The 20,960-nt window shown below is 33.2% G+C and overlaps 1 protein-coding gene across 1 annotated transcript in view; it reads left to right on the plus strand.

Moving 5' to 3' along the window:
* The first annotated feature begins 3,793 nt into the window (after nt 1-3,793).
* LOC149085176 (cell adhesion molecule 1-like) overlaps nt 3,794-20,960 on the plus strand; it is an 83,847-nt gene continuing 66,680 nt past the window's right edge. Inside the window, exon 1 of the mRNA XM_089233037.1 lies at nt 3,794-3,962. Within this exon, the coding sequence (XP_089089163.1) occupies nt 3,893-3,962 (70 nt within the window). The 5' untranslated portion in view covers nt 3,794-3,892. The remainder of the gene's footprint in view (nt 3,963-20,960) is intronic.

The following is a 20,960-nucleotide window of genomic DNA, read 5'->3' on the forward strand; positions in this document are numbered from 1 at the left end:
AGACAATTCGAACTTTTACGATCTCATCTAAGTTTACTATCAAATTTAATGTTAAAATTTCTTGTTCAATTCGAACTTCTTTCGAATTTTTTGGATAATTCGAAGTTGGAGGGAAAAAGTCATGGTTTTTGTATGAGCTAATTTAGTTTTAAAAAATTCTACAAGAAACCAGATTTTGCTTTCTTGATCAAGTTATTAAACAAGAAATTTTTAAAGACACATAAAAGTTTGAAAATTCTTTTTTTTTCTCTACTTTTTTTAATTTTGATAATTCAATGCCCATTGTAACATTGCATGCTGAAGTGCATCGAGATTGTGTACCACTTAATACGAATTATGCTTTTCAACCGATAGATCAAGGTGTAACATTCAAAATCTGAATCTTTTTGTAGTCATTAAGAGCATGTGGAATGTATCGGAAAGTTCAGATTCCCTTCTCCGGTGACTTTGGATCAATTAACCAAGCTGGATATCTTGACGAGGTTAGACTGCAGTAAATTTACCGGAAACAATCATAAATAAATATTGGATTTTAGGGATTTAGGGCTCTTACAACCTTGAATTTAAGTGATTCCTCCGTAATATTACATGGAAAAAAAAATCCCATAATTTAATAGAAACTTGATGTTTTATGTGGCGCAATCGTCATGTCTGATACTGAGATATCGTGATTAGAAGATGGCGGAAAAGCAAGAAAGCGCAGAACGGAGCAGAGAGAGAAAGAGAGAGATGGCCAACAACACATGGGGAGATTACAAATAGTTCTGATTCTCCGTATCGAATTTTTTTTTTTTTGGCGCCATTGAGTGATAGCCATCCCAGATTTCTCTCCTCTCTCTGGCACCTACCAGAAGGGTGATAGCTTTATATAAGATTTTTTTTTTCTTTGCTCTGGTTGACCACGGCAACGCGATTCCTTGCAGATCGAATAGTGAGTAAGTGGAGAAGCTGTAAAGATGGCAAAAGCAGTGTGGTAGAGATTTTAGCTACATCTCTCTCTCTCTCTCTCTGTATCTCTGATTCTATTGTCGCCGCGTAGGGGATAATCAAGCGGTTACAAAGAAGGACGAAGCCAATTCACTCTCTGATTGAAACACACTCGGAAACAGAACCGATTCGTCTGCTTCTTAATCCTCAAGGCGCTTTTCTTCAAGCCTAACTCTTTGACGTTAGCCAAGAAAAGAATCGAAATGGCCCTTTTCTTGGCGTTTCTCAAAGTTACACGCGGCGTTACTCTTAACACTTGTAGCGTGGCATTGGTTAGCGCACACGAGGGGATAAGTTCGAGAAAAGAAAAATGTTACACTTTATTATGTTGCGCAAAAGACATGCGGTAGTCGATTTCTAGTAGTAGAGTATGACTTGTTCCACTTGAACAGTTTTGGATAGTTTTTTGCTGTGGAATATCTGGTGTACCATACTCTACTAAAATAGGAACTACAGTATGAGAAATAATAGCAATAATAAAACACAATTGAACCTTTTTGAAGAGCCGCTTCTTTATTGAGCCAATATTTTCCTTGTAAAAATGTTTTATTTTGAATTGATCCTCTTATTAAGAGACCGCTACTCTAAATCTAATTAAAATAAAAATTAATTACAGTTTCATTTCTATTACATGCAACTACTTTATGCTGTTGCATTTAGAAAACAATAAGGAGGAAATAAATTCAAGTAAAAATGGTATAATTTTATTCTAACGCTTGCTCTGCCACCTGATTGCCGAGTGGTAAGAGAATAGGTTTCCAACTGGTGTTCCGAGAAACCCTGGGATTCCATTAGTAATTGTTTTCATGATGTAAAATATTTCACTTGTGAGAGAGTAAAAATATTAATATTATGAGGATAGAGGTAGGAATACTCATGTGTTTGCTTGGGACCTGCCGTGGACCGTCTCGTAACTATTAGGGATTCCACGTGAATTAAACCGTTAGAGAAAACCCTGAGTCATATAACAATATAGCAATAGTAAAGCACATTTGAACCTTTATGAAGGGTCGCTTCATAATATTGGGCAAATATTTTCCTTGTAAAAAATATTTTATCTTGAATTGATTCTCCTATTAAACCACCACTCTAAATTGCGAGTTGTCTGAGAGGGCGGCTCTGTTAGAGATGATTTACTGTAATAAGTTTTAATATTCTCAGCCATTACTTTTACTCATTATAATATGCAGTTACGCATTAACCACTTGCTTTCCCGAAATTGACTTGCTCGTGCGTTCTTTGTCCTTAGAGGGTGCTAACGATAAATAAACATTTAACTAAATCTGCACAAACGCTATGGCTTCATGCAACAGTAAAATAATATTATCTAGATATATATAATCTTGTAATCTAAATTACATAGATGAATAATCTAGTTCAGTTACATAATCTATCTAAATACTAGTTTATTTATATTCCAAGCAAAAAAAATTCAAATATGAGCTTTTCGAAAAAAAATTTTAATTAAAAAAAAAGTACTAAGTGAATCAAAATTTTTTAAGATTTTTAAATTGAAAAATTAACAAAAGTTTACAAAAAATTAACACGTGTACTACAATTCACATGAAGAACACCCTCTAGTGGCTGAACTTTTTGTTCTCAAGTTTTTCCCATCGCTTCATTGAGAAATTCCCAGAATTTCATAACTTCCTGACTAGTAGTTTAAGGTGTCTCCTACCATTTAGCACGGTAAAAAATTATGCTCTAGTAGAAATACCGTTAAACCCATTGTGATTTATTACAAACTTATTACACATACATATTTTTGATATGCTATCCCCTATGCCAGTATTTACACATATCGCATATCTTTGATACTTATCTTTTTGCAAATTCACAAAAACTGCCCATTGTTAACATATTGCATGCATGATAAAATAGCATATTACCGATAAAAATTTATTCAAAATAAAGAAAACAGTTCGGTTCATAAAATGATGAAAAAAATTTGAGATCGATTCATAAATACTTAGTTTATATAAAAAACATATTGATACTTTATCTAATTTTCAAATTTGAAATTGATTGATTTTAATAATGATAATAGTTGATTTTTATTGGATTAATTGAAATTTGATAGATTTAATTTTTAAATAAGACACAGTCAATGATATGTCAATCTTTTTCATCGTTTTATAAAATGATAAAAAGAAAAGTAAAAAAAATGAATTTATTTCTTTATGAAAAGAGAAAAAATTTGAAATAGTTTTCTTTTTATTTTGAAATCAATTTTTATTAAATAACATGATGTGTAATGATATTTTATCACGCGCTCAAGGTGTTGCAAATGCATTTTTTTTGGAAATTTGCAAAAAATTGAGATATGTAGTATTGGAGATTACGTAAAGCATTATACTGGCATATTATAGCATATACAGTCAAATATACGCGTACCAAATTTTAAATAATTCAATGATTAGATAATGTTTTTAATCATATTTCTACTAGAGCGTAATTTTTCACCATGTTAAAAGGTAGGCGACACCCTTAAGGCTAAAGACAGCTCAGTACTTGCCAACACCAATTATAGATACCCTGTATAATAGGTAAATGGTTTATTAAATATCAGCTATGGGATGTTATGAAGCGTTTTAGTTTAGCGCGCTCGAGAAGCAGCAGTTTAAGAGTTGAAAAACGCGCGTTTAGCAGAGGATCGCCTCTCTCTGGAGAGAAGAGTTTGGTATCATTGATCACACAGTAGAGAAATGTCTTGCGTGAATAAGATGGGCGTCCACAAGGGGTCGCCTCCTTGCATAGGGTCCATGTGCAAGAGATGAGATTCGGTTGGTTGTCTGTGTGGCGGGATCCGAGAGATGGCGGCTACGAAACAGTAGCAATGTTTCTTCAAGTCACGATAGACAGAGTTTTGTCCAACTGACGGAAAAGGTGGTTTCGTTCTCGCGCGATGCCACCGCAGTTGATTTGCCGCTCTTGCCTCGTGGCCAGTCTCATCCTTATCGTGTCTTTATCACCCGGTGAGTCAAAATATTCATTTTTCAAAATAAAAATTCACTTTTCATTACTAAAGTCGGTCATCGTTAAGAAAAGTAGAAGAAAATCCAAAAATATTTCGTATTAACCGGCAAAAGAGTGATTTGATGTGTACAACATGAGAAATATTTTACCCACTATATGGTTCACCCCCCCCCCTTCCCACATAAAAACGTAGTGAATTTTTTCTTATAAATACGGGCGTAAATGGGTGCTGTTAGTATATTTTTAATTTAAACAATACATCTTATATTTAATAAATCAGAGTCGATTTTGTAATGAGTTACAATGATGAAATTAAGGGTTAAATATAGTTTTCCTTTAAATAGTTTTCCTTTATTTTATACTAATATTTATTAACTTTTAAATTGACTATAAACTTACAAAATCTTCCTCAGTAAAGTTGATACCTTGAATTTTATTTCGAATCCCTTGAATTTTTTCGGTGCGATTTTATTAATCTCTGAACGCGTAAAATTTCAGCAGCTCTCAAAAAATGACACCAACAAGGAATCAGCTTTTTGTGGGTAAAAAAGTATTGCACTGATACAAATATTTTGTATTGAAATGACATTAAAAGATGTATCAAAAATACCAAAAACATTGGGAAATGAAATTCGCATATAATGGGTTCGTTGACTATATATTTTCCATGTATATTCAAATATACAGCAGACAACTGTTTCTTATTAAGTGAGTTCGTCTTAACAAAGTTTGACAGCAACTGATATTTTTACTCATAGATGTGAAACCAAAACTTTTTAAAAAAATGCCAATTTTATTAAAATGTTTTAAAGGGCAAAATATGTGTCACATAATGTACACAAAAATATTTATCATTATAATTCATAAAAATATTTTTTATACACACATTTAATTGAAAACAAATTTTTACATGTATTTCACGGTGAAACATGACGTTCTGGAATTGTTAACGAAACAATTTTTTTTTTAATTTTTATGAATATGAAGACCTCATAAAATATTTTAAACAAATATATTACTAAAACTTAAAGCATTTGTTTTACTACAAATGATAATGCATTGAAGAAAATAAATATTGTTTACCTCTTTCCATACTCGTGAATTAAAAAAAATGAACATCATTACTATTTCTTTCAGAATAAAAAAAAATTATGTAATAACTGTTAAGTTACTTTACCAAAGAAATGTGAAAAGTAGTAAAAAATATTATTAAGTTAAAGTATTAATAAAGTTCTCGTCTGATATTATCAATAGTGAAATATCTGAGAGAGTAATTTGTTATGTTTGCATCTGCACAAATATGTCGTAAGTGCACTAACCTCCGGTTCAGATCCGGTGGTTGAAGTCATCAAAGCCGTTTGGAATAAATCTTAAGTGAACCCCAACCTAATTAGCATTCAGAACGAAAAAACGTGGATATTTTGATATCTTCTTCACTTTTGAATCAATTAATTTTCTATTGACTCAAGTAAAATTATAATAACTTCATACAAAAGTGTTTGTTTCAAATATTACAAAAAATTAATAAATTTCAAAATTCTGTTAAATTAGTATATTTTTTAACTAAAATTTTATATAGTTAATTAATACAAAAATAAATTGGTTATATTTTCATTTCTATGACATATAACTATTTTATGTTGTCGCATTTAAAAAACAATTTGGAGAAAATAAATTCGAGAAACATATATATATTCAAGTAAAATGATATAATTTTATTTTAGCGTTTGTTCTGCCATCTCATTGCTGAATGGTAAGCAAATATTTTTCGATACTGTGTTCCGACAAGCCCTGGGATTCCATTAGAACTTTTCATGATGTAAAATATTTCGTTTATGGTAAATAAAAATATTGGGAGGATAGATAGAAATACTCATGTTTGGTTGGGTTCCATGGACAGTCTCGTAACTATCAAGGGTTCCACCAAAGCTAAACCGTTAGAAAATGCTGGGTTAGAACAGCAACTGCTGGTCTGTCAGATCTGAGTACAAATCCCGATGAATATAATTTTGAGAGCATTACCATTTTTTTTGGAACGATTTTCAAACTGTTGGTCTCGATATAATCGGCATGAAATGACTCCCAGTGGTATCTTAACGGGTGTGGGCCCATGTATAGAGTTTCGAATCATACAGCTCCTCCATTCCCAAGGTAATCATTCCGAAAATTTCTATTATTTTTTGCAATTTTTTCAACAATATTTGTTTTTCACTATTGGCAAATATCGATTCAGATTTTTTACCGCTGAAAGAAATTTCTATAAAAGTTGGAAAAAGACCTCTGAAATTTTAGGACTTCAAGCTTCCGAGATCGTTCGGATGGTCCTGTATAGCACAAGAAAAATAAATAATAGATTTTAAATTTCTCTGTGAGATTATAGCTTTTATGTAAGAGAATCTATATATATTCTTCAAGGTTTTCTTTAGAATTAGAAACTCGTATCGATATTGCGATCGCGTGAGAATATCCTGTTCCGTTTATATTGATGAAAACGCGATTTTTTTCGAAAGTTTTCTCAACTAATTTTAATTTAATTTTCATCGAATTTAGTTTTTATCTTTCAATTTTTATTTAGTATAGAAATGAAAATTAAATGCACCAGATTATTTTTACAGACATCTCTTGCTTTACATGATTGATTGGTTCCGCAAAATAATCGCGTAAGATGAATTCACGTAAAGTGAGTTGAATTCAACATGGGTTATATACGGATAGGGGTTTTCTTCAGAAAGATATAAAAAATGACCAAATTCCAGCACCAAATATATATGTTTTTGATTGAATTCATTATTTAAACTTTTAATTAAATTTCGTGAATTAAATTTGTAATTACTTTCTACTTCTACTTCAGTACTAGCGTGACTGTATTTCAGACACCTCGTTGGACATTTTGCCTGTTGTGGTCTTGTATTTGTATGTTTTTTTTCTTGAAGAGTTTGGTATAATAACTGTGGATGATAGTTTTTTTAATGAAACAGTCGAGGTTCAGGCGGTAAGCATCATTTTTCGTCTGTTTACGAAAACTTCAGTACCAAGAGAATTGCCAGCGAATTCCTAATATCCCTCTCAAATGCGAAACTTCTAGTTTCATCGAAGATATTTTTCTTTGGTTGACATCATTGTCAATATTATCAAAAGACGTTAATTAGTAAGATCTACTGAATTGGATTTGAGTGTTTGTACCACATATGTCTCATCTAAATCATGAAATCCAAAGGATTTTGTCATTTTAACTACGTCATATCTTTTATTTGCAAGCCCAATTTCTAGATTTACATCAAACTCCAGGCCGAATTTCCGAGGTTGCGATTTTTAAAATCAACTTTTCAAAATCACGTAAATCGAGGAATACCAGTATTCTGAAATCAAACGCTGAAAATATTTTAGTTTCTCATAGTACTATCATTTAATAATCGAAAGCATCCAGATAGTTTGTTAAGGTTGTGCAAGTAAAGATAATATATCCAATAATATTTGATGCAAAATACATCATTTGATGCACTTTATAAGACCGACACGTCAAGAACGACTCAGTGCATTAGTTATATGATCAATCAGTAATTATATGATGCATTAGCCCCCAAATAATCTTAGTTAAACTCAACTCTGAGTCTAACCATAGAGAATATTGACTAGTCACATATGGCTTTCAGAAGAAACGAAACCGTAATGATGTAATAGAAAAATGTTCTGTCTCTCAAAAAATAATTACAGGAATATAGCTTCTAGAGGATTTCAGTGTAGGATCCTGTTTTAAAATAAACGTATGATGGTACCCAAAAATCGGTACAGAAGCTTCATCATGCAAAAACGAAGGAGGCTAAACGAATTTCGGAGAAAAAATATCTCCATGGAGCTGCAAAACGGCTAAACAATTACACATAATTTTAGAGCTAATAAAGGGCTAATAAACTAGGAGCTAAATAAACATTTCCAATACATGGAAATTTGCTTGTTTTATTTATGAAATTTTACATAAATCTAACAAAAAGTTCACAAATTATTTACATTATTCTCTGATCACTCCTATCAGCTCGTACGTAATTTTAAAAATGCTCGTTAAAAAGTATTTTGGTTTTTCCAGACGCGGGAGTTTTTACTTCAATTCGAATTTCCCCCTTGCCTGAACCATTTATCTACTCTGATATTACCACTAACTTTTTAACCTCATAGCATCCCTTACATACGTTGTTGGGACATAACAGTGACCATAACAGTGGTCAACAATTTTTAACTTTTTTTTCATAACATGCATGAAATATTTTTTCAAGACTAATTTCGAGGTGCTGAATTCAAATATGAATGCAAAAAATCCCAACACGTACAGTTTTTTCTGTATGCACGATGGTCACTTTTTGAAATACATATATGCTATGACAAAGTTACACATCTTGAAAATGGAAATAATAATTGGCATATTCTTAATAACAAACTATAATGCATTTATACGATAGTTATTTTATATCCATACATCGTTGTATATGAAATAGCAAAAACATTCTTTTTCCTCATACACATACATACAATATTCATAGAATACACATGCACAAACACAAAACGAAATTTTATACTATTTTTGCCAGTATTTTGTAAAAATAATTCATTATTTTCCCTTATGTATCGTATTGTCCTCTTTTTGCAAAAGCCTACAGTAATCACTCATCATTGAAGGGTCCCACCTGCCTTGACACTCCTTGAAAACCCCTCCATTACAGATGTGAACGATTGCCGTGCAGCGAGTTTTATGTTAAAAAACAAACTCACTTGATAATCAACTTATTTGAGGCCTTGCAAATGCTTTTTCTTTTAGTTTTGTCTCATTTAATTCCAGAAAAAAAATTCTTTGAGGTTCGAAAAAAACCTGGGCCAGATATGTCCATAGCCTTCATAAATGTTTTCCATTAGCCCAAGAGGTTGTACGCAGGATCGACTAGGAGGGTTTCCACAAAAGGTTAGGGATTCACAAGAATTTTCTTCTAGATAAATTATTAATTATTAACTATCAAAAACATTTAAATTAACAGAAATTTATTAAAATAGCTGATAAGGGTATTTTATTAGTCTTTCATATTTAGTTTTTCGATATTATATTTTCCACAAAAATGTTAAAAAAATATTTTTAATTTTTGATTGTCTTGGGAGGGAGAAAAGCCCCATCTCCCCTGCGTACACCTCTGATTAAGACAATAATCAAAGACAATTTACACAAAGGCAAATCACCCAGTGAAGTGGTGGCAACAAAACATCTAGCAAAACTTATTTGGATCATTAAGACACTAACTTAGCTCCATTTCTCGGCTAAAGAGTTGTACATAAACATGAAGCCTATGTTTTTTTCTTTTTCAATTAAAAAAAACAGATAATCCAGTTGGAATTAGAGATAAAATCAGTGTTGCGAGATTTAGATGACAAAAAATATAAATATGATTTCTAGTATCACATTTCACACGTATAGCCTAAATATGTAAATTTTGAAAGTTATTCAAAATTAAATATCATATAACAAAAAAACTAGACGTAATAGCCCTTTTCTAAGGTCAGATCCGGAATCGGCACCCAAAAATTAATTAAAAACAGCAGAATTTTCCATGTGTAGAAAACCTTGCAGACATGTGTAATTTGAAGTACGTATAAAGGCTGTATATCTACTTTACGATTGTCAAATGACAGCAGAGGACAACCAGTTTTTCAAATATGTTAATCAATAAAATTGAGTTTGATGTTCGCTCCTGTAAAAGTGTTTACTATTTTTTTTTCACACTTTCGCGTGATGTAGTAAAACACTGCTTTTACAAAATGTACTCTAACAAATGTATAAAATAAATTATGGCTTTCTCTTTGTGGGAAAATAAACATTCATTATTATGTTTGTTCAACATATTTAAATTGGGAATGTTAATTTTTATTGTAAGCGTATGACGAAACTTTCAAGTACCAGGTTATGTCCATACCACATATATATATATATATGAAGGAGATTTTAATGGTTCTAGGGTATATTGGGGCTGCTGATTTAAAAATTGGTGTTGGTTTTGCCGAATTGCTCTGGTGTTTGAGATAATGCATATACTCTCAATATTTCAATATTGTCTGCGGCCACAAATTTTTGCGTCGAATTTTTACTTTCAATTTTTTATTTATTTTCTTATTTAGTTCAACACATTTTATCACATTTATATCATTATCAAGACATCAGTGATCTTTATGTATCGATAATTATTTTTTTTATTAACGATTTACATTTCTCACAGTTTTAATGTGATTTGCACGCTGCTTATAGATATGTATTACCACTCAAATTTAATTTTATATTTATCTCAAAAATTAGAGCCAATCTGACAAAACCAATGCCAGATTTGGATTCAACACACCAAAACCACTGTAAAAATCACTGAAATATTTTTGTCAGCAAAATCAGTGTTGAGCAGTGTAATTTTTAGGTATGCAAAAGATTTTAATTTAAAACTTTCTTATTTATTCACCATGTTACACATGGAACCTTACAATCACGAAGATGTCAAACCTTCGGATATTGCCGTCAAAACAACTAACTGGCAGTCAAGTTATCCTGCTGTGTAGTTTTTGGTCTCTTTTCGCCGAGAATTGGAGACATACAGAAAGAGAGAGAGAGAGAAGGGGAAAAAGAGCAAAAAGAGAGTGAAGAAAACACAGAGCGTTGATTCTGTAGCTCCTCGACAAATATCCGCTAGCCAAGACTTGTGGGAATAGTGAATCACAGTCAGCGTCCGAGTGTCTCCCAAGCCACTGGCAAAATCAAATTTGATGACCGCCAACGCGAAGCTTCATTCGATTCATGAGCAACATAAGAGATCCACTCACCGAACACAACGTTGTATTCTCTTATGGTAGACAAACTGAATGGATCTAAAATGTTGGCGACGTAGACAAGGGGTAGTTGGTAAGAGGATGGATATCATGGAGGGTAAAAAGCTGGTTGTGTGCGCGTCTGTATTACCGCAGATCCTTTTCTTTTATTATTACTTTTTCGAGTACTGACAGTATAACAAGAAAATAGTATCCTAGACATTTTCTTTTCATACCCTTACATTCGGTAAAAATGATTCGAAATCAGATTTGATGTAGCTTAGATATTAAATTATTGTGGATGTCTAACGTATGAGTCTCTTCCAATTCCTCAGATCTCGGATTCGAACCGTCTTTTAGTTTTCTAGGAGTGTGACGGTAGACCATGGGTCTTCAACCCATAGCCCGCGGGCCAAATGTGGCCCTCCAAGCTTTTTGTTGTGACCTGCCGACCCATTTTTAGAAAATAGCTACTTTTTACATAGACAAACGATCAAATTCCAAAAATAAAATTCGTTAAAGAGCTCTGTGGCTACTGGAATCTGTACTGCTGTATTTAAGAACTGTGAGATACATTCCAGATTCAATACTGTAATGCTATGCATTTCATGACAAAAAAGGCAGTCATAACCCCGGAATTGTTAATAGAAATTTTCAGAATTGTTAAGAGCAATTTTTTCAGAATTGTTAAGAGCAATTTTTTCAGAATTATTAAGAGTAATAATTCATGAAAAATATCAAGACTTTTTGAAAGAAATAATTTCATAATTAATGGAAATGTAAAATTAATGAAAAAATAATTTCATAATTATCGGAAAAAACTCCTTTCCACTATTGTCGACTCCCTCACGAGCTCTGATTTCTTGTTAAATGTTACTAAATATCTATGTGTAAATCAACCTTTTATATAGGCCTCTATTTCAACAATATTGCATAAATAAAATAAATTTGGAAAATTTCAGGTTTAATAAAAGAAATAATTATTAAAAAAGAATTAATCTCTCACACACACAAATGAAAAAGGAAGTTATTTGAAAATAAATAAAAATTCAAATTTAGTGAAAGAAAGAAATTCAGAGTAAAAATGGAAGAGAGAGTGTTCAATGATTCGGAGCACCCTGTTTATATATGATCGAAAATAACGCGGTATGACTTATAGTGGAACGCGAGCTTGGAAAGTTTTATTTGGCCCGAAATATCTGAAAGGTCGCAGACCCCTGCGCTAATCAGGTACTTATTCAGGTATTTTATCCGAATCAGGTATTGATGGAATAAAGTGAAATCTCTAAGTAGTTATTATGAGTGTAATATTAATTAAGTAAATTTTGTGTACGTATCGTTTCCAAACATTAATTCAATTTTCAAGGTGATTTTTTTTAATGTTTCCGGTGAAATTTTTGAAACCCTATGTAGTTTACAGTAAACAACGAGTTATCCAATGTGATGGATATATCGGAAATTTTACCAAAGTAGTTTAAAATAATAAAATTTTATAAGTGGAAATGCTCATCGACTTGTCAAAAAAGCATATTTGCAATGAGGGCTTAGTTCCAAAAATATGCAAAATTATTATCCGCAATTTGTTAAATATTATGAAATTTTACCATGTATTTCATAATATTTTATGAATACGATGAAACCTCGCGCTATAACGGTACTCTACATAACTATAAAAATCCCTCTGCAACGATATATATTTTTTAAAATCTTTTTTGGAATCACCTATACTCAAATATTAAACTCCTCTCAATACAACGATATCCATTACTACGAAAAACCCCTCTATAACGATATATTTTTGAGGATATTTCGAAACCTCTACAACAATATTTTTTTAATATTTCGTTCGAAGTATCCTACAATATATTTAAACTCGTCACCTATTTTACATTCTCCTGAGGGCGTCTAATAATATCGGTATTTGATACGACCTGCTCACCGAAAGTGTTGGTGAAATTTTTCGGTATCGCTTACATTTCGTGTACCACCAAAGTGTAATGCGATAAACCTCTTCACAGGGGAAATACATTTAACTGAATTTTGTTTATCAACCAGTAAATTAAATTTTTTTGCGGCGACTAAACATTTAAAGGAGGATTTTCTTATACGTGCAACTGACAACGCCGATTTAGCAAAGATGCTAACAGCAGCATAAATTTGATGGAACGTAATGACACTGGTTCTCAGCCACCTCGTTGGACATTTTGCCTGTTGTGGGGTTTCATTTGTATTTGTATTTGGTGTACACCAGGGCAGCACCTCCTGGAGATAGAAAGCCTCTGCATCGTTTGCCATAAACGCCATTCAGACTACCTAGCAAGTTCGTCACATTTTGAAACACAGCATCCTACTTCGTTTCTTCTTATTTTGGCGTAGCATCTTCTTGATTAGCTCACAAATAATGCATAGTGATGGGATGTTGGGCATAGAAATCGCCAATTCTGAGCCCGATGATTTCTTTTCCTCACAACGATGATACTGGCACGAGCAGGGAATTTCTTTTCCCTGAATATTTTGAGGGAAAATGAACTACTTACTGACGTCACAAGCAGGCCTATCTCTAGGAGGTGCTGACCAGGGCCGTCTTAAGAGCATCATGGGCCCCCGAACTATGCATTAAGACGGCACTGGTGTACACAAATTAAGGATGAGACGGTTTTTCTAATGTAACGTCGTGCAAAAGTGTTCCAAATCGACCCAAATAATACCATAAGATCCCCAAGACATAAGAACATGGGAAAAGTAAACAAAACTTTCCAAAAAAATAAATCCAAATGATAAAAAGGAACTTTATTGAAATATTAGCTTCGAGCACACAATCGTGGGATACGATCACCCCAACTGCTTTGCAGGACATCGTCTGCCCATGCTGAATACAAGGTTGTCAATGAGCTGTTGAGGCATTGCTGCCCATTTCTATTGTAGTGGCAATCGCATCTCCGAAATCGTTGCCGACGGCTTGTGACATGCTGCGAAGCGTCTCCCTAGAGTAGCGGTTCTCCACCGGTGATCCAAGGAAAATAAAAAAAAATAGTAAATTTGAAAGAAAAATAATTAAAAATATTTTTAAATAATAAAAATAAATCAAGTAAATTTGATGAATATAAATAAGAAATAGACCTACGGGCTCCGCCATAGACATTATATACCAGAAAGGGCTCCGCGAGTCAAAAAAGGTTGAGAACCGCTACCCTAGAGCGTCCCACACGTGTTCGATTGGATTATATCCTGGGACCTTGCCGGCCTATCGACGCATTGAATATCTTCACTCTCCAACAGCTTTGCGACAACCACTGTGCGATGAAGTGCAGCGTTGTTGTCTATGTCATCCGTAAAGCTATTCGACCTCAATTTTTTAGCTTCGTCCTAAATTTTTGCACACCAGTGTGATGCGGCCTCTCGATATAATGATAATCCTCTACTCTACAATAAGGGTTTAATCTTTAGGAGAGTGAGTGCCACGCTATCCAAACTTAAACTGAACATGTTTTAAAAGCTAACCATATTTAAATATCCATTCGGAACTTTCAAGCCGGTTCTGAAATTTTAATGTCAATGTCCTATTCGTTTCATTTAAATTTTAAAAAAACCCCCCAAAAAACAAACTTTTTGCAGCTCTGCTGAAAATAATTCAGATCTTTTTCAATTTTAGTTCTAAAATTGTAAAAAAAATGCTATGTTATAGTAAAATGTCTCTTCTATGCGATAAAAATATTACTATGAATATTTTAAAAAAATAAGCAGGCGTACCACGTACTGAGATCCGCTCAGAAGGGTCAAATAAAAGACAAACATATTTTTTCTATGCGCAAAGTATTCTAGTTGTTTAGTTTATTTTTTTGACTTATTTATATTGGGTAGCTGTATTTAGGCTATGACAATCATATTTTGATAGGCTATTTTGCTACTATTATTAGTTTTTATTGATTGATTTTTGTTTATTTCTGTCGTGGCTTCTGATTTTATTTTTTGTATTTTATGCATAATTACTATCAAAATAAATTCCACGTTCGGTAATTTCTACGGAAAGTGGAGAAAAAAACCTAAAATATAAAGAAAAAGGCTGCTCCTTAAAATTTTTGTGCCCAGGGCATGTTCCCTGTTAGCCCGTGGGAGAAACAGGCACTGGGTCCAAAGAGGCCGTGGGGGGAAAAAGGTTAAGAAAAACTGTCTTACACGGTATGAATTCATGTAGGTATATCGGATAATTTATATATAAAGTAATGGATGGAGCGTTCTTTTTGGAGAGAAAGAGAGATACTATATATATATACAGACACACACACACACATATATATATATATATATATATATATATATATATATATATATATATATATATATATATATATATATATAAAAGGAAAGGAAATATTTCTTTTGCAAAATAAAATCACAGAGATAGAGCTTGTGTTGCTGCCAGAGATAAATCTTCGTTGGGAAAATTCACGGCTACCTCAGAATGAGAATTCGCGATGCTTTTTTTTTCGTTGCGTTGCCGCAAGCTTATCTGTCTCGGTGCTTTAGGTGGGCAATAATTTTCTAGCGAACAACTTTCCTGCCGATCATTTAGCGGAGTAATCCAGAAACGTTGCACCTAGAGTAAGAATGTCTCTTGGCAAGTAGTTTTCTTGCACGAGCCGGCGGAAGTAGGTTTTCGCACTTAGTGCCATGAAATACGCAAGCCGAGCTAGACCAATTAGCTGCGTCGGCCTTGCTGACGTCGTAAAAGCCTTCCCTACTTTCTTACTCTTTCTTGTCTATGTGAATCTCGTATTGGATACGAGTTCGGAACACTGGTGATTACATGATTTGTGGCATCAATTTCTATTAGCTGGATCTGATCAAAGCTTTTTACAACTCCGGAGATGACCGGAAGGAAATTTCGAGCTGTCAACAACGAGGCTGCGAGAAACAAAAAAAAATATTTATATGTATACGTATATATACTATACATCAACATGTTTTGCATTGTTCAGTTCTTTCATTACAAGAAAGAATTACCACCGAAAAAAGATATAAGCACCCCGATACATTCTGAAATTGCACCTTACGCAAAAGAAAAATACACAGGTTAATTGTACGGAATATTTATTTACACGGTAAATGACATTTACGGAAACAAAGCAAGTGAAAATAAAATTATTGCCCAATCACAGGATCTAACATTCCCCCCCCCCTCCCTCATGCTAGAAGCAGGAATGAGCTAATTTTCACTTTCTTTTTATCAGCTGGTTGTGTATACCTTATTTTGCTATATAAATTTTGCCTGAAACGCGAATGCGTATCCCAATTTAAACACGTGGTACAAAAAGTTTTAGGAAAATAACTTGCAAAGGATGGATAGAGTAAACATTCAAACGTCATTTCCCACGTTCTTTTTTTAAAGACATTGCACATTTGCGCTTCTAGCGTGATAGGGGGACGATATAACAAAAATGGATTCAGTGATTCCCACCCGGGATACCGCAACCAAAAGTTTTATATAACAATTCAAGCTTCTAGAGCAGTGTTTCCCAACCTTTTTGATAACGCGGACCCCCCCCCCTTTTATTGAAATTCATTGCATCGCGGACCTCTTGCAGTGAAGGCCAATTTGGAGCACCCCTCCCCTCCATAAAATGCAATTGCGTATCACATTTAATCGTAATTTGCATATCACACACAATTGATGTAGTAAATTATAATGTAACAGAACTTAATGTGTCATTTCTGCAATGTTAGTGAATAAAAAAATGTATATATATATATAATACCCTCAGATCATTTACAAAGTGCTCACAGACCTCCAGGGGCCCGGGAACTACAGGCTGAAAAACACTTCTAGAGTGCCGCTAAGCTATAGAATTGTAAATACTTAGATCATTAAGTCTTTTGTCATTCAAGTCACCTAAATATAGTGAAAATAATTAAAAAATTCCACATTTTTTTAAAGTGATAGTCTCTAAAATATATCAGTGTTTTTCAACTTTTTTCTATCTCGTGGCATACTTTGACCTACAGTTAAACTTTCGCGGCACACTTAAATTGAAATTTTAAAAAAGTACAGTTTTAATGATTTAATTACTAACACAGATTTTTATTGCTATTACCCATAATTTATTGCTATTATAATGAAAAGATTATTCCTGAAACAAAACCTTATTTGTTTTATGAAAGGATGTCTGGACTTCTTTATAAGTAGTTTAGTCAATTTCTTTGAAAAATTTTTACAACTCATCTACGATCCCCTGACGGCACAGCGGTCGAGACATCCTGCTCTAAATCGGAAACCAGTCCATTTATAATGCAAATATGGATGTTATAGCAATCAAAAATGGTGGAAATAAATATCAATTTCTTGATTTTACGATTCAACAAGTGACATTTCGAATCACAACTACATTAAAAAAATTATAATGTATGTTAATATTTTTTATATTATAAACAATAATAAAGAACAATGATATTTCGAAATGCCCAAATCTTAAACTTTCTCGTGTATTGTTCTATTGAGCCTTTGAGTTCCAAATATTCTTGGTCTCTGCAATACTGGTAATTGAATTAGACCATTCATTGACCCAGCATTCTAAAAAAAATCAGAAATTGGATGAATAAACGTTTTTTCCCTCCATATTGCGATAAACGACCGAAAAAAGGGGGTTGTCTTATTTTTTTGCTGTGTTTTGCTCAAACTGTATAACAAGCGGAACGAATTACTCATGAAATCGAGTCGCCTCCTTTGTAATAAAAAAAAAATCGCTTCGGTGATATCTAACCAATAACTCGTTTTGTACTGAATTTCTCTCTTATTTTCCATCTTTTAAATGTTACTGTCCAAGCACGAAATTGGACAGTACGCGAAGTGGCCAATTACATTGAAAATTGACACGAACAATGTTCGAATTTCGGGCTTTGGCCAGTCAGTTCGTGAAATGTCTGGATATCCCTGGCCAAAGTACGATAACGAAAGACATGATTCGGAGGTCATCACCAAATTGGCGTATTTTTTTCATGGAAATTATGCCCACGTTAGCAACACATCAAACCGCAGTTACGACGCGGTAATCATTTTTTCTCTTTCAAAATTTAACAGAAAAAACTATATGTCTAATATTATTAAAAAATAGTTTTTCTCGTCTCGAATTTCTCTTTTTTTTTTCTATCGTCACATGGAGTTAATCCAATACAGCTACCATATATAGCCATGTATCACACGTTGGCGATGAAAAAAATGGATTTGGTTCCTATCGGCCGTCTTACATTAGCACATCGAACTTTTGCCAGGAACCTCCGGCCATGTCTCCAATTGGTCGATCAAACTCCGAATTATAGCTGAAAACCGGACTTTGGCCAGTTCACGAATTGGCTGCACTTCGGACTTCAGAAGTATCATACATATCAGTTTTCTTGTTTGAAGTTTGGACGAAAAACAATTTATCAAAAAAACGCAATCAACATTTTTTTACTTACATTTTTTTTATTAACTTTATAAGAATATTAAGAAAACAGTGATACCCCGACTTACACTACTCCGAGTTACACGACTTTCTGCGAAAAACGCACATTAATGAAATTCATCCATAATCACGAGATTATTGCAGAGATAGAAGAGATGATATTAAGTGATAAACAAGTAAAAAATTGTGTTATTCGATCAGAATATTAAGCATATGAAACTGTACTAATTTTGAGAAACTAAAATATAAAAAGAGATAAAACTTTGTCGCGATTTAAAAATGAATCCCAAGGTTTGTAAGTATATGTTCTTTTTCCAGATTCGTTGCAGTTTCACATCTGAAGTCCAACTTCTTAAAAAGAATTTGTTTAGTGTTATACATTATTAATTGTATTATTTAATGTATTGATTACCGACACTATACCTAGTGTGAAACTCAATCAGTTTCGACCCACGGGTTGAAAGTTGTTATTTCGCCTCCAAACAGACGAATTTGTTTCGATGGACATAATTGTTATCAAAGCACATTGAAAACGTTTAATATGTGACTTTCGTTTGTATAGATTTTGGAATGTAGCCTTTTTCAAGGACTAGATTGCAGTTACAAGGCGAGTTTAATTTTATGGAGTCATAGTAAAGTACCGTAGTTGTAAATCCATAGAAAGAAGGAAAAAGACAGGTGTTTTTCCTACATTTTTAATCCCTATTATCTGATGTTCATATGTATCTATATGCAAAATTTCTAATCAAATATTTAGCAGACAGTGTTTTTGCATTGAATCTTAGAAATATAGCTGCATTAGCATTTTTACCAGCCAGAGACGTAGTTGAAAAAAGTTTGAATATTTGCTATATAGCAAGTACTACAAATACAATAAAGATTTAAACGATATTGTAAATTATTTCGACGACACCTGGATTGGAAGACCAACATGAAGAAATTGTAGGAGAGACGTGTAAAATTTGCTATAGAACTGCGGGATCAGTTTGACGCCACTATTGACGGCTCTGCACAAACCAATAATAATATGTATACTGAGGGATGGCATAATTCGTTCAGTAGCACTATTAAAATATTTGTAAATCCATGACGGCTCGGAAGAAAGAGGAGGCGCTAACAGAAATTAAATTAGAGCCGCTCATATTCGATCAAGAACATTCTAAGCGTCATAAAAGTGCTGTGGAGACTGAAGAAAGAATTTTTGAAATAGTTCAAAATTACAAGAATCGAACATCAGATGAATTTCTACGAGGAATAGCACATAATTTTCAGTTGCAAGCGTAGCTACTTTTTGTGACATGGTGATGCATTTTTTTATGACGACGACATATTTGTGTCAGAAAAAAAAAATTTTAACCACACCTTATTTTCAAAATTATTTCAAAGCATTTTGAAAGCACGTATGCCAGCACTAAGTCTGGATTATTTATACAAAACACAATCACTGCGCTGAATCATCGGTACCGAATGATCTTGCGTTAAATTGTCGGTACCGAATGGTCTTGCGTTGAACTGTGCAAGTCGTTGCAACAGGTTTCATTGTAATTTGAAGTTGGGCATCGAAGTTCCGCTGTGACACATTTTTGAATGTCCTTCAAATCAGAAAATCGCTGTCCTTTCATAATGAATTTTAGTCTCAAAAGATAAGAAGAGGCCATACCTGCAGAAAAAAAGAGGGTGGAACACTTCTACGATCTATTGTTTGATTAGAAATGCTTAGCAGTAAAGGAAACGGGAGATCTTGCATTAATCAAGTAGAAGAAACTAGCAACTCTTCTTCGATTCTTCAAGTCTAACCTGATGAACTCTTTTTACTAGTCTGCTCAAAACTACTGGAAGAATTTCATGAACAAACTTTTAATATTCAAATTTATTTTAGTTAAAAGCATGATCGAAGGGCTTTCTTCTAATGAATCGAAAAATTCGTTCCAAGGTTTCACGAGTTCAAAATTCGCTTTGTTAAAATATATTGCTACCCAAAAAAAAAGTTATCATTATGCTATTCTGTGAATATGGTTATCGCACCCACCCTCAACATCATGATGGAAATGTAAGTGAAGTTATCAGAAATCGGCTGTAACTGGAGCATCTCTGTATATGCGTAAAATGACAATAAGGAGACAAAAATGATCAAACTGACCAAAATGATTATTGATCGGAAGAAAGGTGGTTAAGTAACCCTGAACCCTGATTAGTAGAATAAAATATTGCGGTCCAGCTTTTAGCATTTTTATCCACTTAATGTCTGTTTGGTTCTTTTCAAACTACGGTATATTAACTTACATAATATAAGAATATAGTCAGGTTTTGGTGGCCGTCGTATAATGTTTGGGGTTTTCGGGCTAAAAGGCCGTCGAATGTTTGAGTTATTATTCAAAGTTTCAAAGTTTCTCCAAACCTAGTGGTTGGCATCATCAGGAAATGGTTGATGGTTGCTGGCCTTAAAACTTTGGTAAAATGAATTTTAGCCCAAAATAAAACGAGAATTCGTCACAGTTTGAATAACAATATGAGGATAAATCCGGACCAATGAGAAAAGCATTGATCAATGTTGGTGTATGTTTTTGATCTCACCAATGATTAAACTTTTATGGAAATCTGAAGCTGTCTGTGTAATAAATTACTATTGTTAAAAAACTCTCTTGAACATCAAAACTGAAAACTCAACCTGTTTTTGCATATTTACCTCCGCAGTAAAAATCCATCTGTTAGTTAAATTAAAATATTGTAAAT

This window comes from Pholcus phalangioides, unplaced genomic scaffold (genome assembly GCF_987345545.1).
Source record: "Pholcus phalangioides strain wild (caught in Gottingen) unplaced genomic scaffold, Ppha-v1.0 ptg000007l_1, whole genome shotgun sequence".
NCBI lineage: Eukaryota > Metazoa > Arthropoda > Arachnida > Araneae > Pholcidae > Pholcus > Pholcus phalangioides.